Source organism: Kockovaella imperatae, assembly GCF_002102565.1.
Source record: "Kockovaella imperatae strain NRRL Y-17943 chromosome Unknown BD324scaffold_2, whole genome shotgun sequence".
Lineage (NCBI taxonomy): Eukaryota > Fungi > Basidiomycota > Tremellomycetes > Tremellales > Cuniculitremaceae > Kockovaella > Kockovaella imperatae.
The window spans coordinates 1,664,534-1,686,149 of NW_019028942.1; the positions used below are offsets into that span (position 1 = coordinate 1,664,534).

Below are 21,616 nucleotides of genomic sequence, written 5' to 3' on the forward strand. Positions count from 1 at the left end.
CTGTAGAGCGTTCGACGTGTGATCCTAGACTTGGTACGGACATTTTGGAATCTCTCTTTCCATATCCAGGGTTCCCCAGCATGCATCGTTGATAATAATGCTTGCACCTGTTCGGGATGAGTTTGCGATCGAAGCCGAGAGATTGATGCTGTTTCAGAAAATTTCCGAAATATTTCGTTCATACATCTGCGACTCTTCGTCTGGTTCGTGAGAGTGCAGCATTACATCCATAGGCACTCTGATAGGTCTTCCCTCTAGTCGACGGCTCATCCAGCCATCGGCGATAGCGACGGTGACGGCCCTGAGGGTAGCTTGTCCACCTTTAGTCAGACACTTCAACATGGTCGGTCCAACTGCTGGAGACATGAGCGTTCAGAATATAGCCACCGATTCGTCGACACAGGACAGCGCTGGACCTAGCCGACCTCGTCAGGTGTATCCTCGTGGTCAAAACCCCAAATTGCGATACGAACCCTTCTATTGGTGGCCTTACAGGACCTATGTGAAGGAGCGTTGGATCGGTCGAGAGTTGCTCGAGGTGATCTCGACGGAATTCAGAGATAGATCGGTGGATTATTATGTGAGTGTTGTGGTCCTGAAATACGAGCGCTCTCGCTCATACTCCCCGGTGACGGCGACAGCGACACGCATTGGAATCTGGTGTGACGACGGTCAATGGAGTCAGGGCAGGACCCAATTTTGTGTTACGGAATGGTGATCGTATAGAGTGAGTTCCAATCCCTGCGTTCCTCTGGAAACTTTGTCTGACGCTCGGCTCAAGCAATACTGTACATCGACACGAACCGCCGATAACGAACGACGAGATACCTATTATCCATCTGGACACTGAAAGGGAATTCGTGGTCATTTCGAAACCCGGTAGCATCGTAAGTCGCCGTCTCTGATCCCCTCATACTGATGCGACATAGCCCGTTCACGCCACTGGAAGGTACTTTCGGAACACCGTACTGGAACTCATGAAGTCGGAGAAAGGCATGACGGTTTATGGTGAGTTGAAAGAGGATTTAGCATAGCGGTTTATGTTGACTGTCCACCCACACCAGCTGTCAACCGCTTGGATCGATTGACATCTGGGCTGATGATCCTGGCATTATCATCTAAGCGGTCCCAGACATTGGCCCTCGAGTTTAGGGATGGAAACGTCAAGAAAGAGTACATCGCGAGAGTCCGTGGCGAGTTTCCAGAGTAGGTCGACGACAAGGTGCCTCCGGGGCACGATGCTCATGCGGTGCCAGGGGCGTCGTCGAGGTCGATCTACCGCTCTTAGGAGTCGACAGGCAGATGGGCCTGGTGATCGTGACGCCAGAGGGCAAGGTGGGTAAAGTGCATGAATGAAGAGCTGAGTCATGTGTCAGGAAGCAAAGACCTTATTCCGTAGACTATCATATGACCCCGAACGGGATGAGAGTGTTGTGCATTGTGAGTGCCCATCTGACGAGAATGTAGCTTACACTCCTCCAGGTCGGCCTTTGACAGGGCGAAGTAGGTCATCCATCCGTCCAGTCGGACTCTCCTGACATACCCCAGCACATCAAATCCGGGTACACCTCCAGTACATTGGCTATCCCATCGCAAATGATCCTCTTTACAGCCACGCATCGATTTGGGGGCCTGAGATGGGCAAAGGCGGCGTCGACCTGGTTCCTCATGATCCCACTGCCAAGGCCCGAGGTCTGGCGGCCCGCGTCGTCGAAGTGAGGCAGGGAGCAGGCGAGTCGAGCGATCTCCACGGACCTCTGGCTTCGACATTGCTCAAGGATGAAGATCGAGATCTGATGAACCTTGACATTACGAGTCCCATTCCCTTGAGCAAACAGGCGAGGGATATCATCGTCAAGCTCAGGCGACTAAAGGATGAATCGGAAGCTTGGGCAAAGTCAGTGGCTACATGATGCTGTGTGATAACTGACTTGGTCGCGAAAGGTGGAACGACGTCGTTTTCCGAGCCAAGGAGGCTCAGGACAAGTTTGAACAGCACGAAGATGAAGAAGCAGAATCGGTCGATGCCAGTGGAAAACCAGCACGACGCAAGAAGAAATCTCATCCTCGACCCGAGACGACAAGAAGTAAGAATCACATAGAACCTCTTCCGCCCGGTGTCCCATCTCCCCTGCGGCGACCGGAATACGTCCCTGAAGGTTTCTGTGAAGAATGTTACGTCCCATTGGCGGATGATCCAGATCCTGAAACATTGTTCATCTATCTACACGCCGTACGGTACACGACGGAAAAATTGGGCGCCTGGCAAACGCCACTACCACGCTGGGCGGGCAGGGACTGGCAAGGTGATTGGAGAGGTTGGTCGGAACATGCTGCTCCGGATGCGTTCGATGTGGTCCAAGGCGATATCAAGGTGAATCTAGAGTCGCCGTTGGTGTAAATGTTGTCCTCTTGAATGATGCGGTATCGTCTTGCCGAGATGTCATGCGTGTGGTGATGATACCGTCCTTTCAATGGTTGATCCTTGAGACGTCCCCTAGCATCCTACAGGCGTCCTTTGTGTAGAGCGTTGGCTAAATCTGGCATCGTATCGAGTGTATTGCACCCAACCCCGGCCGCTGAGTCGATTCCGCCGACTGATGATCCCACGCCATTCGACAGCTCGGAGGGTGTAGGACACGCCTCGACTCTGTGGCAACGCTGACAATGCTGGGCTTTATTACCTGGAGACTTTGCCCTCTGATCCTCTTGCTGACCCTTTGTTCGGGTGAGTCGACTTTGTCTCATACTCCAACTGAAGATTCCATTAGCCTCTGCCAAACCACGTCGAGTCGCAACTCGTATACCCAAACGACCTCCTCCACGTCGATTAGTCGAACACGACCCAAAGTGGGATCATAGATGGATCAAACGCGATGCGCCGGTCGTATGGGCGACGTCGACGCATGACAGCTCGACGGTCTCATACGCGATCTCCAGCGCCATTTCGAGGGGTCCGTCGTCGGTACATGTGTCAGGTGGAGGATCAGTATTCAGCTCGGCTGGAAGCGGTAGTCCAGCTTCCTTCGTGAATGCCCTCGATGGCCAGTCAGCCTCGGCCTCGGCCTCAGCCTCTGGCGGGTCGTCTGCGGATCCTTCGACGTCGACGGGGCCACTGGTATCAGCATCTTTATCAACATCGGCAGCCTCTTCGGGCATCTCATCGGGCATCTCAGCCAGCACAAGTGGGAGCGCTTCGCAGTCTCAATCCTTGTCATCCAGCCTCCCGTCTGCGTCTGCGTCTGCATCCGCCTCGGCGTCTAGCGCGGCAAACTCCTCCCAACTCAGTGGTGAAGGGTGGCACTTCCCCTACACTGCACTGTGGAATGGGACCGCGCCCAATCTGGAGGACGTCAAGCAGGGTGAGTCGTGCAAGCATCACATGTCTGACGATTCGCAGTACGCCTCGCCAATTGCTGGCAGCCCGCCACGAGTATTGCCCTGGTGTATATCGCCCCGGAATGGGTCAGCCATTTGATCACCTATTCTGACGGTGAGCCCATGGCTGGAGAATCGGACCCTTCGAATCTGTACGCTTCGGTGACGCTTTGGAATCCGAACAATGGGTGGTCTTATCAATTCCCAGTCAACATTTACAACGAATCGACGACTGAAGATTTCCCAGGTGGCGTCTGGTGGCATTCTGCATTGAGTCAAGGCTTGGCTGGAATGGCTCAGATGACCCCGATCGTCGGTATGAACTCGGATGGGACGTATACCCAGACGAATGGTAGTCCAGCCTATGCCCTGGCGATGATGACCGGCCGGAAAGTCGACTATTATACGTTTGACGATTACCCTTCGGTGGACGATTTCTACGAGGCATTGTCAAAGGCTAGCTCGACCCCAGTCATCCTCGCCACAAAGTATACGACGGATCCTAGTGTCGATCCGCCTCTCACTGCGAATCACGATTACGCCATCCTGAGCACGAGTGATAAAGGTGCGCAGGGGAGGTATGTCAATGTCAGAAATCCTTGGGGGAAGTATGAGACGTTTCATGTCGAGGCGATCTATTACAATTTCAGTTATCTCTACATGATGGAGGATCAGAGTGAGCTGATCTGGCAGGGCAGTCAGTAAAGGGGCAGGTACCGACATGCATTAAGTACAAAAATGTCCATGGTCGGCTTGGGCGCCTAAGAATCGTTAAAAAGTCATGACATTAGGAGAAAGGGATGTGTCTACAAGCTAATTGGTGACACGTCTAATGACGGTCAAACTTGACCAGACCGGTCAAGTCGTACCATGTTGACTTTGGCCCAGCAATGACATCGCGAACGCCGAGGATGCTAGGCAGGATTGTGAGCTGTGGATCGATGCGAGCTTGTCAACCTACAAGGTGGTGCCATCGGGGAACTGGTCGGCGTGAGGAGTATGCCATCGAACGGATTTATGAGACGTCGTAGCGATATCGATAGACTGGGAGGGGGGCAAGGGGGGACCGAGATCAGACCTCACACTGAAAATCCTCATGACTCACCTCAAAGACGTCCTGACCCTCCCACTGAGGGACGTAATACACCTCATACCCATTTGCACTACCCCCTGTCCAAGTCAAGTCGACTGTCGTATCGGCCTTGACTGAACTGAGAGGCATGGTCCATTTGACAGAGTTCCAAGGGTAGTACTGTTTTCCGTGACCTTGGCCTGGGAGCGGCCCGGGGTCAGCGGAACGATACGCCGAGAGCGGCCTTCAGCTCACCTGGATCCTGCGAGTCTGCAAGAGTGAACAATGGCGCGAGGAGCAACAATGGGAGGTAGAAGAGGGTCAACATGATGGTGTCTGGAAGATCTGTGAGGTGGACAAAAAGTTTCAAGTTGATGTATATAGTCGTCGGACCTGTGCTTCGGCTTTCCAATGCAGTGCAGGGGGATCTCTATAATTAAGGCAGTGGTCGCAGTGAGGTGGGGTGAGGGGGGACAGAGCAATGATGATATGTCTGCGTATACACAGGAGAGGGGTGTGTATGTGGGTGGGCGGAGCTGAAGGGTAAACGTCAGCGAAGAAACTTCTTGACACACAACACTCACCAAAGGCAGGAGAAAGGAGGAGTCCGTCCGTTCCTGTTGATGATGATGATGAGCTCAGCGTCAAACAGAAGCAGGGTTCCCTTCTGTATTGAATATCCCCGTCAGTGTAGATCAAGTGAAGAACGATGAATCCTGTATCAATGCACTCGAGTGTCTTCCAAACATTCTGGCCAGCATCGCTAGGCATTGTTTGTGACACACAAAAGGGTGTCTCTGTCATGTCGCCCATGCTCTTTTTAGCGCTTGGATCAGATTCTTTGGCATAGCGCACATGCCAAGAGCCCTTGAGCATGGTGCATCGATGATTCCATATACGGGTGCGTGCAGAGACTGTCCGGTGGGACGAGGAGAGGATCAGAGATGATGTTCATAGCGAACAGTAGTGCGGATCTTTAGGTGGGCTAAAAAAACCCGGTGCGAATGATATGCTTTCAATCGATGGGGATCCGCCCGTCATGTTTTGTGGTGCGACCGTGATGCAGAAATGGGGGGAGCTGTAGAGTGACGAGTGCGGCCATGTTCACTGCCATATCGATGCATCTATCCATGTCGAGAGTAGTAGGCGATAGCCCGAGCCAGAGACCCATAGCAAAACGCTAATGCACCGCATTCCTCTGACTCACGCCGCTCTGCCGAGACGCAGACATTCCTGACTCTTCTGTCACATCTGCAACATGTCCCAAGGCACCCTGGAGTCCCGTATCAGTGCAGCTGCTGCACGCAATGATGAGCTACTTTCCACGCTGTCGTCGACCGATGGCGCTACCACAGCTGTGCGCCATCAGACACAGCTGATCGCTGACTTGGAAGCCGAGCTCGCCGAATTGAATCGTAATATCAACACGTTGACGAAGAAGCGAGAGAGCGAGCTCAAAGATCACAACAAGTATCAACACTCATTCTTCCGGAAACATGCGCATACAGTCTTTGGGAAGAAGGAAAAGTTCATCGCCACGGCTGAGAAGGAAGAGAAAGAGTACTTTGAAGCATTGAGAGAGGAGACGTTGGCAAAGGAGCAAAAGGATGGGTTGATCAAGCAGATAGAGGATCTCCAGAGGGTCCTAAAGGAGGAACTAGAGCCCGTGGCGAAACGACATGAAGAGGCTCAGAAGGCTCTCGATGAACTATACGATCAACTATTTGACGGACCGACCCCTTCATTCCCCGAGGAGGACGCTTTGGAGCAAAAGGCTTCGACGACTCTCGATGCGTACACTGGGATTAGGGATCGTCTCCTCGGAGAAGACGCTGCGAGGCAGAAACTTGACGAAGCGGGCAAGGCCATGGGTCAGGCTTTGAGGAATATCGAGGATGCTTTGGACGCCTCGACTTGGGATACATGGGGAGGCGGCACTTGGGCTGATATGATGGAGAGAGATAGTCTGGCCCAGACACAAGGCTATGTCTCTAAAGTCCATCAATGTGTGGCAATGGCTATCCGTACGAGTCCCGAAGTCACGCCGCTGCCTAACATGACGATCACCTCGGGACATGTCATGAGCGATATGGTCTTCGACTCCATCTTCACAGACTTGGCTCAACATGACAGAATTGAAAACTCAAAGGTCGAGCTCCGACGCGGTGCAGTCCATCTTGAAGCTCAGATCAAGGCCTCGCAGAGCAGAGTGGAAGGTCTCAAAGCGGATCTGGCCAGAGCAGGAGAGGAGCTGGGAAAAGCGAGAAAGGAACTGCAAGAATGCAGGATGAGAAGCTTCCAAGTGGTTCTGAAGGGTGGGCAGCTGCCGGCATACACAGCGTGAACGGGTCGTAAGGTACATCCAGAGTCATCATGTAGCGAAGTCATTGTCTATGCTTGGCCCACCTTGTCGAGAATTGCCACGGCGGCTTTGTACTCGTCGGTCGCGTTGATACTGTCCTCGGTACCGAGCGCGTCCTGGGGTGCAAAAGAGGGGCAAGACAGGCGGACGTGAGTGTCAGCATGTCAATAGTCGTTACCAAGATCCACCCACGACGAGATCCTTGAGCCCATCTCTGGCCTCTTGGAGGGATTTTTGGGTACGAGGGATCATCTGCTCAGAGTCCTTCAACACGCGTTCCTGTGCATGGTAAGAGGGGCAAACGAGACAAGAGAAAGAAGCAGCTGGGTCAGCTCCGTCGTGTCCATCAGTGTCTCCTCACGGCATTCCTGATGTCTGCGCCATCTGCGCCAGAGTCTCTGAGCTTGGCAAGTACCTTTTCCTGATCAGCGGCTTCTGTCCGATACGTCTGTTCCTCCTTGAACAGTCTAGCGCGGTAAGCTATGGATATACGGCCCTCGTCCCTCACCTGCTGACCACGCCCGTCTTGATCTTGAGCTGCCGCAGTGATGAAGCCGTGTCTGCCATGGTCGAGGTGATATGGAGAGTGTCCTTGCTTCCGATCGGCGCGGGGAAAACCCAAAATAATGAAAATCGCACCGCAGCGCTTTTGTTCGACCCTAAAGCCCGACTTCAAACCAACTCGACACTCCATCTCTGCACCTCCCGCTGATGCCGCTCAGATGACATTGACAGCACGAGCTTTTCCTCGTTCTCAAAACCATCCTCACATTCATCATCCCGCCCCACCCCCATCCTCACGCTCCTTTCGAAACATTCTCCGTCCCTCTATACGACTGAAAACAACACTGTACACGCTCTCCCTCATCATCATCCTATTGGTCATCCTAGCCCTCAATGCCGGTGCTCAGCTGTCCAAACCAGAGGGTATACCTCGACCGACGGATATCTCTCGCAGCGCGATAGACGAGTCTTTATCCGACACGGGAGAAGGGAGAGAAGTGGCCCAAGGGAAAGATGCGCATCTGAGGGAGGGAGAGATTCAGAGGAGTTTTGAAGAGCCAGACTTTGCATTGCTGAGTGGACTACAGCCGAGTCAGATTGGTTGTGATGTCCCGCTCAAGGGGGAAGGCTCAGGCAGTGATGAGGGAGTGTTGGTGTTTTTGGGCATCTTTTCAGCGGCAGGCAATAAGGACCGCAGGGATTTGTGAGTATTGCGAGCGAGCGGCATCTCGCGAGTGTCAAAGGAGACGTCTCTCTGACCCACACTAGGTATCGTCGCGTCATCATACCCGACTTTCCTCCGGACCTCGTCACCGTCAAGTTCATCCTCGCCTCGCCAGCTTTGCCTGAAAACCCACTGTCGAGCGAGGCGGTGACCCGGTCCATGGCCCTGCGAGAAATTCAAGCGGAGATGAGAGAACATGGCGATATGGTCATGCTGCCGGTGCGTCCCTTCCTTGAGTAGCTCGTCTTGACCTCTCAGATCATCGACAACATCGATTCTGGCAAAACCCACGAGTACTTTAAATGGGTCGCGAAACATTACGCAGGCCCAGGCAGAGTCAAGGGCCGGCCGAGATTCGTCATGTGAGTGGTACACCGTGTAGCAGTACTGACATGACCTAGGAAAGCAGACGATGATGTGAGACGCTCAAGACGACGCCCCCTACTGACTTGCAGACCATTCTCGTGATGCCCAATGTCATCTCAGCCTTCAGAAACCTAGACTGCGCGGACAATATCTACTGGGGAACATCTGCAGGTAGATCACACTACTTTTCAGAGTATTTTAGGGGTCTTGCATACGCCATGAGCTGGCCATTGGTGCGTAAAAACATTCAGACAACCGGCTCATGGTTCAGGTATCATGGATCGGCTCCGCGGACATGCCTTATGCCCACGTGATCAAGATTGAGGATGCGAGGACGGGTCAGTGGTTGAGACATCTGGATCCAGTGACGGACCCGATCCACCGGCTGGATATGGGCTGGACGATGGGAGATTGGAATCAGTTGGATATCACAGTGGAGACGATTGCGTTGCGTGAGTGGGGTGCAGGAGGTTATGGGTCTGGGCTGATGCGTCGTTGTGTTTGACTCTCGTCATCTTCCCTATCTCTCTTCGCTCGCTCGCTCGCGCGCAGACTGGGTCAAGCTCGACGAATGGGTCATTGAACAACACCAACATCTCCTCGAGGTCTGGTCATCAGCTGGAAAAGACTATTCTGCCACTTCTGGTGTACCACCCCGAGACAGCATCGCCAAGGGCAAGATCCTTCCAAAAGGCGCTTCGGAAGAACATCAGAGACAAAAGGATCTAGGATGGGATGTCGATGGCAATATCGAAAACTGAGATATTTGTATTACTGCATGCACCAGAGCGAGAGCGAGTTTACAACATGGACACCTGGTGTGTTTTACATGGGCTTGCTGGGGAGTTGAGTCGGGAGAATGCCAAATCTGTCCAGGTCAGCGAGTCCGAGCCATCTCTCTCCTCACCTCTTCTTGATCGTCACACGATGTCTTGAAAACTTGTCATCGGGACTGAAGCGAGCGGGGTGTGCAGACTTGCTGACTTTGCCGTCTTTAGTGATTTTCTTGAGGAAAAAAAGGTCAGTGGGCACGGGGGACGATAACCAACCTTGAGCGTATAGACCCTGCGTGTCAGCCTGACTCATTCAGGTGTGGTCACTAACCTGTTGCCCTGCTCGTCCAGGGTATACATGAGATGCATCGTGCTCGACCTTGCTGAGAGGGTGTGTGTGTGCAAATGGCGACCTAACAGTCAAAAGATTTGACTCTGCAATAGGTAGGCATGAATATTTATTTTGAATGGAATTATGAGCCCCCCCATTTATCCCAAAAAGTTGCTGAATCGCGGCGATGACCGACTTTTCATCGACTCGGCATACCATTGCGTCGTCTTTACTTCAACGACCGACTCGCTCCATTCACTCCCTCGTCCACCATGTCAGACCTTCAGAACCCCTCGTCCGCCCAAGCTGGTACCTCTGCCGAGACGCAACCCCGCCAACCTCTCTGGCTCCGATGTGAAAAGAAACCATTCGAGCATCGTTCAGCGTTAACCCCGACAACCGCCAAGACGCTCATCGACAACAATTTTGAAATCTTTGTGGAACGTGATCCGCAGAGAATCTTTGACGATGAAGAGTTTGAAGCGTGAGTGGGCCCAAGAGCGGAGCATCGCTCACACGTAGCGTCGGCTGCAAGATGGTGCCCAACAATGAATGGCCCAGTGCGCCCCTAGAAGTCCCAATCATCGGTCTCAAAGAACTCCCCCTTTCAACGCAAGTGGACGAGTCGTTCTCCGCTGACTTGCAGTGACCCCCTTCCCCACACGCACATTCAATTCGCCCACTGCTACAAGCATCAAGGTGGCTGGTCCGATGTCCTGAGGCGTTTCGCGCAGGGTGGTGGTACATTGTACGACCTCGAATTCCTAGAAGACCCTCAGACCAAGCGCCGAGTCGCTGCGTTTGGATTCCACGCCGGATTCGCAGGTGCAGCTGCCGGTGCCCTCGCTTTCGCCGCACAACAACAATCTGGAGGTCAAGGCAAGCTAGCTGGGTTGAAACCCTATGCCAATGAGGCCGCCATGGTCAAACACGTTAGCGAGGGGTTGGCAGGGGTCGAAGGAGGCGTCGAAAACGTCAAGGTCCTGGTCATTGGCGCCAAAGGCCGGTGTGGAAGCGGGGCCGTCGACCTGTTCCGAAAGATCGGTATCAAAGAGGACAACATTGTCAAATGGGATATCGAGGAGACGAGTCAAAAGAGTGGGCCCTATCGAGAGATCCTCGACGTGGACATTTTCGTCAACTGCATCTACCTCTCCCAACCCATCCCCAAATTCATCACATCCGAATTCATGGCAAAGGAATCACGTCGTCTCGCGGTCGTCGTTGACGTCTCATGCGACACGACCAACCCTCACAACCCCATTCCCATTTACGATATCAACACGACCTTCCCCGAGCCCACCGTCGAGGTCGACACCCAAGGCGTTGGTAAGCGCTGCACAGTCATCTCGATCGATCATCTGCCCACATTGCTCCCCCGAGAATCGTCCGAGCAGTTCTCGAAAGACCTCTTGCCGTCCTTGCTTCAATTGCCAGAGCGTGCTAGTGCGCCTGTTTGGGTCAACGCGGAGAAGCTGTTCAGGCAGAAACTTGAAGATGCGAGGAGGGATGACGAGGAGAAGGGAGTCAAGGCATAGAGTGAGCGTACATGTCATGTGATGCATGGCTCTCGCATGTCAACGAGAGTGAGAATGAGTAGCCTCGGAATCCCTAAACCAATCAGACTAGACGAGAAATCGGAAAATTCAACGAGAGTAAGAGGTCTACGAGAGAATGAGAATGAGTAGCGTGGGAACCTCTAAACCAATCAGACTAAACCAGAAATCGGAAAATTGACCGTGGTGCTGGGCGGCGCGCCAACACTAACGCATCCAGCTGTTGACACCCTGATCAGCGAGGCAATCTTTCTGTCGTACTCACGTGGATGATGAAACGGGGAAATCGTGAACAGATCTGGCCCTCAGGAAATGACTGAGTGTGTCATGCACCCCCTGCGCGTAAGGATTTCAGCACAGATGTGACTAGAGAAGGACTCACCTTGAGAGAAGCGCTCAAAGTCTCGTCACTCAAGTCATATTCTGCTTGGTCTGCCTCTGCTAGGATCTTCTTACGAGCCTCAAGGAATCGCTCATGCCCATGTCAGCGCTTGATGGTTGAGGTTCACCGGGCCTATTTACCTGACCAACCTGTTGACCTCGTCAGCCAGAGCTAGACCATGATTACTCACTTTGCTCAGCAACGACTGGTCGACTCCTGGTTTTGAACAGTCGGAAGTGTCCTTGTTGGCCTTGGGCGTGTTCTGGTCTTGCGCCTGCAGCTGAACGAGAGATGAGCTCTCAGGGCTGTCCGGTCAACGAGCAAACTCACAATGGTTTTGGCTCGTTTTGCGCTGGATTCCGTCACTGTACCACTGCCATTGATAGGCCTCTTGACGGCAGCAGTTGGGAACGAAGTGGATGAACTGCCGATGGATCCTTGATACGAATAAGAACGGGCGCTACCGGATGGAAGGTTGGGTTCGGTCCGAGATGCAGAGGTCGACCTTGATGACTCATGTGCTGCTTTTGACAAAGTGGTTGGAGCGACATACCTGATGTAAAGGGCTTCAAATTCCTATTTCATGCCGATGCCACAAAAATGTGGGCTATTCAACGCAAGTGGAAGGGATACCTGAAGCTGGGACCTTTGAGCAACGCCTTTATCAAGGTCAAGGAGTGAGTGTGGTCCCACTGCCACTGTGGCTGATTCCACAAAAGGTCAACCGGAACGAGCCATCACAAGCAGCTTTTCGGTGAACCACAAGGAAAGAGCCACGCTGATCACACTTCAGTCGTCAACCCAGCTGGGCGCACGCTTTGTCTTCAAGTTCCTCAAGCTACGAATACCATCCGTGATCTCTTGGCCCAGCGAGACCTCTTGCCGCATGGGTGAGTGTGGCATCCCGTCCCCAGACTGTGGCATCCCGTCCCCAAACTGTGGCATCCTCGTCGCAATCTGACTCCGAGCCAGGAATGCCAGACTATCCGTGAACGGCCACCTAGTCTCACTCGATTGCTCCATCTCTCAAATTGCCACACCTTCGGTCATCAGAATTGTGCCTTTGGTGCTAGGTGGCGGTCGCCCAAAGGATGAAGAAGCACCATCACAAAAATGGTGGAACATGAACAAGAAGGATGGAGGCATTTGCGTCACCAACTACATCCAGGACGACGTTCAGCATCTGCCGGAGAGTATCCTACGACCAATTCGTGACATTATCAATAGATCCGAAGCTGGCCAACCTGTCCATCCGGAAGATCTGCAGAATATGTTATACGAGCTCCCTCCTGCTTGGCTCGAGCTTCAGTCTCAGAACTTTCTCACTTACTTGACGGACGCTGAGGGTACAGCTTACTCGCTTGGGAATTTCAAGGCCGTGGTAGCGAGAAGGGGAGTAGGCGGACTTCTGCTCCACCTCATTGGGGACCCGGCCAGCCCTAAACTCCGCAGGAAGATCGCTACAGGCTCTTTCAACCACGTATATCCCTGGCTTGCCAATGTCTTGGCGCGGAATCCCAGTCTAGTGAAAAGTGAGCGCGCGATGATGCAAAGCTGAAAGATCAAGAAAAGTATCGTCCTCTCTTCAACAACCCAGTGACTTCCATGTAAGTACCACGGCCATGCATACTCGTATCGTTGAGCTATCACAGCCCATCCCTTCCTCCGGCTGGCTCCCAGTCATCGTCTACCTCAGCGGTCACTCCTAACCATGCCTCGTTTCCTTCAGGCCCCTCACTGCCCACCGCAAAGCCTCTCACCACCACTTCATCCTCCTCGACCCTTGCCGGACCCTCAACTGCCATTCAGCCTCCAGTCATGAGTGCGGAAGTCGAGGACGCTATGGATGATCTTCAGGAGCAGTTAGAGAAACAGATGGAGAAGGAAGATGACCCTGTAAACATGGATGACGTGGAAGCGACTATCGAGCTTTGGCAACAGAGATACAACAAACTTGTCGAGGACAAGTACAGGCAGCTCACGAAACAGCTTCGCGCCGGCGCAGGCATGCTCTTGTGAGCGATCGAGAAGAACGGAGCGATCGAGAAGAGCGGAGCTGACAGACTCAGGAATTTTGCAAAGAAATTCACATTCACCATACCCAAAGTCTCCGCCCATCCCGACAAGGCAGCCTATCTAGCTGCCATCGAAGATCGTATCGTGAAGGTGACCTACAACAACGGCCGTGGATATCACCAAGATCTCAAATTGATCAAAAGACGGGTCACCGACTTTTCTGAAAGGTTCCTGGCCGACAAATCCCTGGACCAACTCGCTGCGATACACGGTATCCCTGCTGCCCATGTAACTCCACTGTACCTCGAGAGATGCGGTCTGGCCAATCGAAAACCCAGCAACGAGCGTGCAGTCATATATATCAAGTTGATAGAGGGGAGCAGGGAGCAGTTGACCAAGCTGCGAAACTCGGTACGCGAAGACAACCGGAAATTCACCACTCGTTTCTTCGACTTTCTTCACGAGCCCCTAGAGCCATGGATGGAGGCTCTCCAGTTTCCAGAGAAGAATCCAGACACTCCATTTCTCTATCACATCGGACGTTACTCATCTGGAAAGTTGAGGCGGATGCATTGGGAGCAGGTAGGCTGCAAAGAATACGATGCGTCGCGTGGAGAACGGCCATGGGTTGAAGCAGTAGTCCACGGAGGTGGTTCACGAAAAATCATCTACTACGTCCTCTCTTGCCATGATGACAAGTATGGTATTGAATGGAGCGACAGTATGGTGAGTGACAGGATGAGGGCCGTGACTGAGGAACAGATGTTTGACGAGATGTTGTGGTCAGCCGTTTTCATTGGCCCTGGCCTGACCAATGTGGCATGGCCTGGTACCGACGGCCCGGCCCCTCCGGCGACTCTTGGTGGGGAACTACCAGCCGGCCCCTTCGACAAGGCCCATCGAGACTCAACCGACGGATTCTGGCAGTCCTTGACGAGACAGAGGGCAAAAGACAAGCATGGAATCGAAATCGATGCAGTGACAGCCACCTGCCTCATGGCGCTCAGGTGGAAACGTGAGTCCCAGCTTGAACTCTGCTGATTCCTATACAGCCGCTGTCAATCCCATAACCTTTGTTCGGACTTTCAAAAGCAATCGGATCAGGATCTCAATCATCTTGGGCCTGGATCAGCCTTTCCAGCTCCAGGTTACCCATCGAAACATCCCCAAGAGATCTCCCATTTACATGACCCTCTATCGACTCATGGTCTGTTACGTCGACGAACGCTTGCTTTGTCTCAGACCCGCCGGATTGACCCTCGATGATAAGCAAGTCCCCAGATCACCCGTCGACCTTCACTTCGATACCACGATCAGCGACGTAGGATACGCTACTCGATTCACTCGATCACCCACACCACCCGATGCGCTCTCAGTCTTGATTAAACGAGCGAGACCCTCAAACCACCATCCCGACACTGACATACGATGGAATCTTGTTTTTGCGGACGATCCTTCTCACCATGTCATGTTCTCGCAGACAGTCACAACGGCCCATTACCTCTCGTTCAAGCTACAAAAAGAGGCATCGATGATACTCTGTGGTGACAAGCCGGAACCAATGTCGATGGGACAGCTAGAGGCCATCTCCCTCATCCCAGTGCCAAAGCGAACCACCGCTCGTGAAGAACCCCACGCCAGTGCGAGCACCGACACGATCGACAAGGAGGAAACACCGCCTGAACTCGCCGATCAGTTCTTCGAGGTGAGTTCGCATTCGAGAGCAAGCGACAGGTCACTGATGTAGTCTCAGATCGACAAGAGGACAAATGACATCAAAAAGGTGAGGTACACGATCCCCAAGCCATCTGACCGCCTCGCAGACTGTGGAAGACAGAATGGGAGCAAGATTGCCAGCGCCCTTGTTGACTGTGGACGATGTGGAGGCGGAAGCAAAGGTGAGCCAGCATATGCAACTCAATTCTCATAGCTGAATGTCCATCAGGTTTACATTGATCTGACGATGGAGGAAATTCGTTGGAGGAAGAAAAGATACGAGCTCGAGAATCAGTACAGAGACCGATATATCATTCCAGACAGAGACTACGTCTAGGGATCGAGGCGCCGGTTTGATATACCCCTAATGAAATGTGCAGAAACCCCTTTGAAGTGACTCCTTCAGCGTATGCCAAAAATGTATATAACAGTCACGGACAGATCATAGAAGGATCCGAGGCGGAGGTCACACATCAACCCAGCAACTTCTCCTTTCTCCTGTGTAACTGTTCAGGTCGACTTTCAACATCTGCGCATACGCTTCCCCTCCCACGCATCTTCATCACCGATCCCTCCATGTATGTGTTCCCGTATGTATTCATGACCATGAATCATTCGCGTTCACCGCTGCCACATTTTGATAACGCCGATCGGGAATAAAAATTATACCACTCAAATTTCGCATTTCGCACCACGCCCTTGCCTGTATCTCTGTATACTCTCCTTCACCAATCTCAAAGATCCTACACGATGGTGAGCGGAAGGAATGAATGGGTCACACACGGATCTCAAGGAGCTGACGAATGTCACAGGAGTCAAGCAAAACCCCAGTCCGTCTTGCCAAGGTGATCAAGGTAAGTGTCAGGCTCATTCAAGATGCCTCAAGTCTTTCTACCCGTCCGTTTGCCTCGGCAAGCATTTTGCGCAAGACATGGAGGATGTCAGGACGTCAACAGCTGCTTTGAGGAGGAGAGGAAGTTGATGTGGGACGGGAGCGCCGAGGCATGGAGCAAATCGACCCTCGGGACTGTTCACCCAACATTTTGCCGTCCGATTCTCCCCCAATACTCTCAATCTTCATCCTATCATATCTCGGACTTGACAGATAGCAAGAGATGATGCTGACGTCCCTAATGTTACTCGGTCGAACTGGGAGCCGCGGTGGCGTCACGCAAGTGAGTTTGACGTCTTCTGAAGCTTCTCCGGACATCCACACGCAATCTGGTGGCTTCCAAGACCTTTCTTGGATGTTTAGCCCAACTCGGCGGATTATCCGTCTTGTCCTGATCTTTTCGCCACATTCATCCATTCTGTCCGAGCGTCGCTGATGAGACTTCATAGGTCCGGGTTGAGATGCTCGATCAGCCTGACCGAACCATTGTCCGGAATGTCAAGGGTGAGCTTTCATCGTCCATCTCCACTATTTTATCGTGAACGCTTCGGCCTGTGGGGGTCCAAACCAAACCGCCCAGCGACTTACTGATATGCTTCAAGGGCCGGTCCGTCTCCATGACTTGTTGGCTCTCCTCGAAAGCGAACGAGAGGCTAGGTAAGTCTGCATAAATTTCTTGAACGACCTCGTTGTCTGACGGATTTTATCAGGCGACTCCGTTAATTCTTGTCGGTGTTTCCCCTTTGCATGCTCTCGACTACTGTGAATGTGCGTGCAGAGGCGTGAGCGTAGACGGGATGGAGCATATGGAAGGGGTCAGGCGTGCGTGGAGTGTATTATACTCTGATATCGTTGTGATGAATGACACAACATCACAAAACCGAGATCGGTGCCACAAATCTGTCTGCTCAGGACGACCCCGATTTTCAGTGATGCTCACCCACGCTCCTCCGTTCAGTCATACTTTATCTATGTCCTTCAGTGACCATTAATTGAACGCCACGAAGCTGAATCTGATCCTCTGGCTCCAATCTCATGCATCACATTGTACAAAAGTCAAAAGAGTCCATCTCGAAGCATCTAATTGTCCATGGAGAAGCGTCGATCTAGTGCGAGCCGACATTGCCAGCAATGGCTGCCGCCTGTGTCTCGAGCGCATCGGGATCGATACTTTCAGATTAGCGCGCAATCACGTCCCTCTGCTCACCCATTCAATGTCAGGGCCCACTGTTGTGTTGGGTTCGGTAAGGTATCCAAAATGGCAGTCACCGTGGCTGTGGGCAACACCGGCTCGGTGTAGTTGCTCGGTGCGGCGGGGAGGATTGAGAAAGGTTTGGACTGGAGGTGAGCGGGATCGGCGATATGTGACGTACTTTGGCATACACTTGACTGCTCGGGGGTCAGCCGGGTCGACACCATAAGAGTCAAGACTTACCCGTGCAAACTGGACAAAAACACGAGCGAGAAGCCATCCCTATGTGGTCAGAGCAAAATACCCTCTCTGTCGACCTACCCGGTGGGAATGTCTTCACCCAGCTCGATCTGCAACTCGCCTCCAAAGTTCTTCTGCCCCGTCGGCAGACGCGCCATAGGTACTCGCAAACTATGTCCCGGGTCAGGTGAAAACAGAAGATCCATCTAGTACTCACGCGATGGGGATGAAACCAACCATGATACTCTTGTTGTGATTCAAGAGCTGAGACGGATCAGCTGAGCGCAAGCTGACACCACACTAGCCCTACCTGGATATCAAACGACGGGATACCACTGGCTCCACCGCATATCCAGCTGGAAAACGATCAGCACAACGGGCAAGCAGTCGACTCACGAGACATAGTTGGTCCCGTTGATGATCCACGGGACATCAGGTGTAGGCTGAGATATGGGCCAGAAATTGGACGACACGGCGAGCTGGCCTGACGAAAATGTTAGAGACGGCAGATGGTCCATCGATACCACGCTGGGTCGCCCTTCTTTACCTCCCCAGATCTACTCACCGACGCAGAATGGCAACAACGCCAACAGGGCCGAAGCAAACCACATAGCGCGTCGAGAGTCAGGTGTATTCGCGCGAAAAGGCGTCACGGGGAATGACTTGTCTGGTGGCTTTGATAGATGTCCTGAGAAGGTTGATGAGCGTCAAGATTCACCACCCCTAAAATAACGTGCTTCCTCGCTATCAGACGATGCGTTGTCAATGCTGTGTGATGTTGAAAGTATTTCAATCCATCAGTTGCCCAAAACGAGCGAGAGGCGCGCCCGCTAAGGAAAAAACCGTTGGAGCGAAAAATTTGATTCCGTCGACACAATGGGGGGGAAATGAGTAGTGACGTGGGATTTGCTCAAACAGCATGACGTGGCTTACATTATCAGACATCTGGCCCCTTTGTGGCATCGCAGGTGTGCCCTTCCAGGCTCTCTGGAGGGGTTTGGCAAGCTGCAGTGCAACGGTTAGATTGGAGGACATTCCACTAAGAGCATACCGATCAACTCGACGCACCCTCTTTGAGCACGCGGCGCTCGCCTTCCGAGCGAGAGGAAGCATCCACCAGCACGCTTTGTCAAGTCAGGAGGAGCGTCCTATGAGACAATGCTGCACATCGCTGAGATTTAAGCCCTGCCAAGGGATATGACGACTCGCGTATGCTCGACCCCCTCATGATCCACATTCCACACCATGAAAACCGACGCGCCTCAACCGACATCCTCACCTTCCCTGGAACCTGGTTAACAAAATTCCCTCCCCAGAACACCCTCCTAGCTCCGAGACCGACCAACCGCATTCCCCATGCTCCGGCCCCCCCCATGGTCCCAAAGCCCATGGAACGCCCTTTCCCCAGACTCACGTCGCAATACCCATACGCGAGGCATATGTTCTTCAGCGCACCTCACATGGCAACTACACCAGTGGCGGCAAATCTGTTCGGGACCCCGCATGGTCCACGCCCGTCATGTCACCTCGAGCAGATCTCGCGGTCTCGTCCGAGATTGGGGCGTTAGAGCGTATCGGTACAACGTCCGCATAAACTCTGAGCCTTTTGGTTGTATTGTCCTGTGTGACGCTTCGTGAGAACTCGCTCTCCCCATTTTTGTCCTAAAAATGGCAAACGCCGAGCATTTCGCCTTCCTCCTGTCTCGCCCCATCAGACCTGTATAAATAGCACATGGTGAACGATCTCCAGGAACCGCTCCATGTGGTGTATGATCCCCTTTTCTGATTGCGTGATCCTGCGGTGACTCACCGGCAGCAGCCTCGTATCCCGTTGGACTAAACTCAACTGACGACGCCTTGACAAAACGCTTGGCTCGATCTAGAAATAGTAAAAATTCTCATGATAAGCAGGGTGGGACACACATGGTGTCAGATCGGGCGCAGGTCTCTGGAGTCTTGGGGGGCCAGAAGAAGCCAATCGAGACTCAGTTATCGGTCACTCCGAGATATCCGGGTGCTTGGGTTCCCCCCCCCCCCCCCCCCTGAACCCCCCTCCTCCTCTGATATAAGAAAGGGGTGCTTGTGCTATCTAGATCAGTTTTGCCCCTCCCCCGAAACCCACATTCCCACCCAGTCACACGATGAGCGCTGCTCACACAAACGTTGTCGCAGACGTGATTTCCGGCCCAGTCCCAGCTGAAGCCGTTCCACAAGATCACGATGTCGTTGAAGAACGCAAGGAGGAGAAAAAATATGCTCGTCAGAACAATGACCAGGTCGTCGTTGGCGCTGCCGTGGACCTTCACGACTCTGATGAGCCGACCGATGAGGAATACAAGACGTTGAGAAAGTGAGCATCACCCATGGCCGAGAGCTCTTGCTCACCTTTCCCAAGGGTTCCCGCCGGTATGAAATGGGCTTGCATTGCCATGTGTACGGTCGAACTCGCTGAGCGAGCCTCGTACTACGGTTGTCAGCAAATTTTCGCCAACTTTGTCAACAACCCCCTGCCTGATGGTGGCAACGGTGCCGGAGCCGTCGCCAAGGGTGCCGCCGGTCTGAACCAGAGTGCCGGTGCCTTGGGCATGGGCTCAGTCGCCGCCACTGCCGTCGGTCAAACCTTTACTTTCCTCGCCTACACCATTCCCATTCTTGGAGGTATCCTTTCCGACACTCGATGGGGTCGATTCAAGACTCTCTGCGTGGGTGTCGCCATCGGTGCCCTTTCACACGTTCTCCTGGTCATTCCTGCCATCCCCAAGGTACTTGCCGAGCAACCCGCAAAATCTCACGCCTTCCCCGCCTTCATGATCATCCTCATCATCCTCGCCTTTGCTTCCGGTATGATCAAGCCATGTCTCGGACCGATGCTGTGTGACCAGTCGCCCGTCAAACGACCGACGATCATCACCACGAAAAAGGGCGAGCGAGTCATCCTTGACCCTCAGACCACGATCGCCAGATACTTTTTGATCTTTTACTGGTGTATCAATGTCGGATCCTTCTTTGGTCTCGCTACTTCTTACGCCGAACGATTCGTCGGTTTCTGGCTCGCTTTCCTCACACCCGGTATCGTTTACATGATCGTCCCCGTCGTTCTCGTCATCGCTTCCAAATCTCTCTACAAGGCTCCTCCCCAAGGATCCGTCGTCCTCGAGTCCCTCGCTGTCATGCGAGAGATCTTCCGACGAGGTGGTCTCCGAAAGATTTTCAAGCCCAACGAGTTCTGGATCCTCGCCAAGCCATCTCACATTGCCGAGCAGGATGGTGGAATTGACACCCACAAGGTCTTCTGGGATGACCGATTCGTCGACGAGATCCGACAGTCTTACGCCGCCTCTGCCGTCTTCTTCCTCATTCCCGTCTTCTTGCTCGCTGACGGTGGTATCGGAAACGCTGAGAACGACATGTCCACTGCCATGGTTCTCAACGGTATTCCCAACGATGTGTTTAACAACTTCAACCCCCTTGCCATCATCGTCGCCACTCCCATCCTCACTTACGGACTTTACCCCTTCATGGAGAAGATCGGTTACCCTCTCAAGCCCATGACCCGGATGTGCATTGGTTTCCTGCTCGGAGGTGCCAACATGGTCATCGGTGCCATCGTTCAGAAGAAAATCTATGCTACCTCCCCCTGTGGCGACTTCGCCACCAACTGCCCAGCTGGTGTTTCGACCGTCTCCGTCGCTTGGCTCATCCCGTTGTACACCATCCCCGCCGTCGGAGAGTTGTTCGTCCTCGTCACCTCGTACGAACTCGCCTACACTCGATCTCCCGCTCGAATGAAGGGTCTCGTTTACGCCATCTGTCTCTCCAACTCTGCGGTCGCTGCCATCGTTGGACTCGCCAGTGCCGCTGCCATTGTCGACCCCTACCTCACCAACACCTACATTGTCCTCGCTGCCCTATGTTTCTTCCTCGCTCCATGCTTCCCCATCTTCTTCAAACACCTGGACCAGCCCATGTTTGATTTCCAGGACCGAGAACGAATGGAGGGAAAGCATCAGCAAGATTTCTTCGCCAAGCATGCTCAGCAGGAAGATGGAGAGTTGGCTTACAACTCGAACCATGGTAGAATGGAGGATATCTCTGAAAAGGTGTAGTTAAGT

General features: G+C 53.1%; 15 protein-coding genes across 15 annotated transcripts; 9 read left to right on the forward strand and 6 right to left on the reverse strand.

Moving 5' to 3' along the window:
• Positions 1–364: 364 nt before the first annotated feature.
• Positions 365–2,401, forward strand: BD324DRAFT_576439 (pseudouridine synthase; the record flags this gene model as incomplete). The annotated part of the gene is made up of 10 exons (XM_022013188.1): positions 365–580; positions 642–727; positions 782–887; positions 930–1,008; positions 1,065–1,206; positions 1,257–1,335; positions 1,377–1,440; positions 1,483–1,503; positions 1,549–1,897; positions 1,945–2,401. 10 exons carry the CDS (start codon positions 365–367, stop codon positions 2,399–2,401), a joined length of 1,599 nt encoding a protein of 532 aa, XP_021874012.1.
• On the forward strand, positions 2,367–4,230 carry BD324DRAFT_267264 (hypothetical protein). Its single transcript, XM_022012330.1, has 3 exons — positions 2,367–2,728; positions 2,772–3,362; positions 3,401–4,230. The coding sequence occupies exons 1-3, from the start codon at positions 2,668–2,670 to the stop codon at positions 4,081–4,083; spliced, it is 1,335 nt and encodes a 444-aa protein (XP_021874013.1). The 5' UTR covers positions 2,367–2,667; the 3' UTR covers positions 4,084–4,230.
• BD324DRAFT_648823 (hypothetical protein) lies at positions 4,208–4,778 on the reverse strand (the record flags this gene model as incomplete). The annotated part of the gene is made up of 4 exons (XM_022017894.1): positions 4,208–4,292; positions 4,340–4,422; positions 4,484–4,650; positions 4,706–4,778. 4 exons carry the CDS (start codon positions 4,776–4,778, stop codon positions 4,208–4,210), a joined length of 408 nt encoding a protein of 135 aa, XP_021874014.1.
• Positions 4,701–5,517, reverse strand: BD324DRAFT_267312 (hypothetical protein). Its single transcript, XM_022012331.1, has one exon. It carries the CDS (start codon positions 5,324–5,326, stop codon positions 4,817–4,819), a length of 510 nt encoding a protein of 169 aa, XP_021874015.1. The 5' UTR covers positions 5,327–5,517; the 3' UTR covers positions 4,701–4,816.
• Positions 5,518–5,708: 191 nt separating this feature from the next.
• Positions 5,709–6,794, forward strand: BD324DRAFT_648824 (hypothetical protein; the record flags this gene model as incomplete). Its single annotated transcript, XM_022017895.1, has 1 exon — positions 5,709–6,794. The coding sequence occupies one exon, from the start codon at positions 5,709–5,711 to the stop codon at positions 6,792–6,794; it is 1,086 nt and encodes a 361-aa protein (XP_021874016.1).
• Positions 6,795–6,841: 47 nt separating this feature from the next.
• Positions 6,842–7,379, reverse strand: BD324DRAFT_648825 (putative Co-chaperone; the record flags this gene model as incomplete). Its single annotated transcript, XM_022017896.1, has 4 exons — positions 6,842–6,928; positions 7,005–7,091; positions 7,174–7,279; positions 7,321–7,379. 4 exons carry the CDS (start codon positions 7,377–7,379, stop codon positions 6,842–6,844), a joined length of 339 nt encoding a protein of 112 aa, XP_021874017.1.
• A 155-nt stretch (positions 7,380–7,534) lies between these two features.
• BD324DRAFT_575499 (hypothetical protein) lies at positions 7,535–9,167 on the forward strand (the record flags this gene model as incomplete). Its single annotated transcript, XM_022013130.1, has 7 exons — positions 7,535–8,019; positions 8,085–8,259; positions 8,299–8,402; positions 8,442–8,457; positions 8,496–8,639; positions 8,678–8,858; positions 8,959–9,167. 7 exons carry the CDS (start codon positions 7,535–7,537, stop codon positions 9,165–9,167), a joined length of 1,314 nt encoding a protein of 437 aa, XP_021874018.1.
• Positions 9,168–9,218: 51 nt separating this feature from the next.
• On the reverse strand, positions 9,219–9,613 carry BD324DRAFT_616983 (Nop10p-domain-containing protein). The gene is made up of 4 exons (XM_022014868.1): positions 9,511–9,613; positions 9,456–9,471; positions 9,314–9,411; positions 9,219–9,274 (listed from the first exon to the last, which is right to left on the reverse strand). The coding sequence occupies exons 1-4, from the start codon at positions 9,546–9,548 to the stop codon at positions 9,232–9,234; spliced, it is 195 nt and encodes a 64-aa protein (XP_021874019.1). The 5' UTR covers positions 9,549–9,613; the 3' UTR covers positions 9,219–9,231.
• Positions 9,614–9,782: 169 nt separating this feature from the next.
• BD324DRAFT_641146 (saccharopine dehydrogenase) lies at positions 9,783–11,048 on the forward strand (the record flags this gene model as incomplete). The annotated part of the gene is made up of 3 exons (XM_022017398.1): positions 9,783–9,994; positions 10,033–10,122; positions 10,157–11,048. The coding sequence occupies 3 exons, from the start codon at positions 9,783–9,785 to the stop codon at positions 11,046–11,048; spliced, it is 1,194 nt and encodes a 397-aa protein (XP_021874020.1).
• Positions 11,049–11,677: 629 nt separating this feature from the next.
• Positions 11,678–12,060, reverse strand: BD324DRAFT_267794 (hypothetical protein). Its single transcript, XM_022012332.1, has 2 exons — positions 11,779–12,060; positions 11,678–11,728 (listed from the first exon to the last, which is right to left on the reverse strand). The coding sequence occupies exon 1, from the start codon at positions 11,997–11,999 to the stop codon at positions 11,811–11,813; it is 189 nt and encodes a 62-aa protein (XP_021874021.1). The 5' UTR covers positions 12,000–12,060; the 3' UTR covers positions 11,678–11,728; positions 11,779–11,810.
• Positions 12,061–12,365: 305 nt separating this feature from the next.
• Positions 12,366–13,206, forward strand: BD324DRAFT_268346 (hypothetical protein). The gene is made up of 3 exons (XM_022012333.1): positions 12,366–12,980; positions 13,016–13,059; positions 13,101–13,206. The coding sequence occupies exons 1-2, from the start codon at positions 12,572–12,574 to the stop codon at positions 13,057–13,059; spliced, it is 453 nt and encodes a 150-aa protein (XP_021874022.1). The 5' UTR covers positions 12,366–12,571; the 3' UTR covers positions 13,101–13,206.
• BD324DRAFT_616991 (hypothetical protein) lies at positions 13,023–15,872 on the forward strand. The gene is made up of 7 exons (XM_022014869.1): positions 13,023–13,463; positions 13,518–14,190; positions 14,227–14,479; positions 14,517–15,169; positions 15,218–15,247; positions 15,288–15,362; positions 15,410–15,872. Exons 1-7 carry the CDS (start codon positions 13,267–13,269, stop codon positions 15,515–15,517), a joined length of 1,989 nt encoding a protein of 662 aa, XP_021874023.1. The 5' UTR covers positions 13,023–13,266; the 3' UTR covers positions 15,518–15,872.
• A 14-nt stretch (positions 15,873–15,886) lies between these two features.
• Positions 15,887–17,092, forward strand: BD324DRAFT_616994 (ribosomal protein S28e). Its single transcript, XM_022014870.1, has 6 exons — positions 15,887–15,933; positions 15,993–16,034; positions 16,317–16,355; positions 16,522–16,576; positions 16,675–16,729; positions 16,783–17,092. The coding sequence occupies exons 1-6, from the start codon at positions 15,931–15,933 to the stop codon at positions 16,793–16,795; spliced, it is 207 nt and encodes a 68-aa protein (XP_021874024.1). The 5' UTR covers positions 15,887–15,930; the 3' UTR covers positions 16,796–17,092.
• On the reverse strand, positions 17,093–18,365 carry BD324DRAFT_616997 (hypothetical protein). Its single transcript, XM_022014871.1, has 8 exons — positions 17,901–18,365; positions 17,815–17,860; positions 17,722–17,768; positions 17,586–17,675; positions 17,508–17,546; positions 17,446–17,461; positions 17,280–17,410; positions 17,093–17,242 (listed from the first exon to the last, which is right to left on the reverse strand). Exons 1-8 carry the CDS (start codon positions 18,020–18,022, stop codon positions 17,179–17,181), a joined length of 555 nt encoding a protein of 184 aa, XP_021874025.1. The 5' UTR covers positions 18,023–18,365; the 3' UTR covers positions 17,093–17,178.
• A 1,280-nt stretch (positions 18,366–19,645) lies between these two features.
• Positions 19,646–21,610, forward strand: BD324DRAFT_576514 (putative integral membrane peptide transporter; the record flags this gene model as incomplete). The annotated part of the gene is made up of 2 exons (XM_022013193.1): positions 19,646–19,854; positions 19,900–21,610. The coding sequence occupies 2 exons, from the start codon at positions 19,646–19,648 to the stop codon at positions 21,608–21,610; spliced, it is 1,920 nt and encodes a 639-aa protein (XP_021874026.1).
• Between the last annotated feature and the right edge of the window lie 6 nt (positions 21,611–21,616).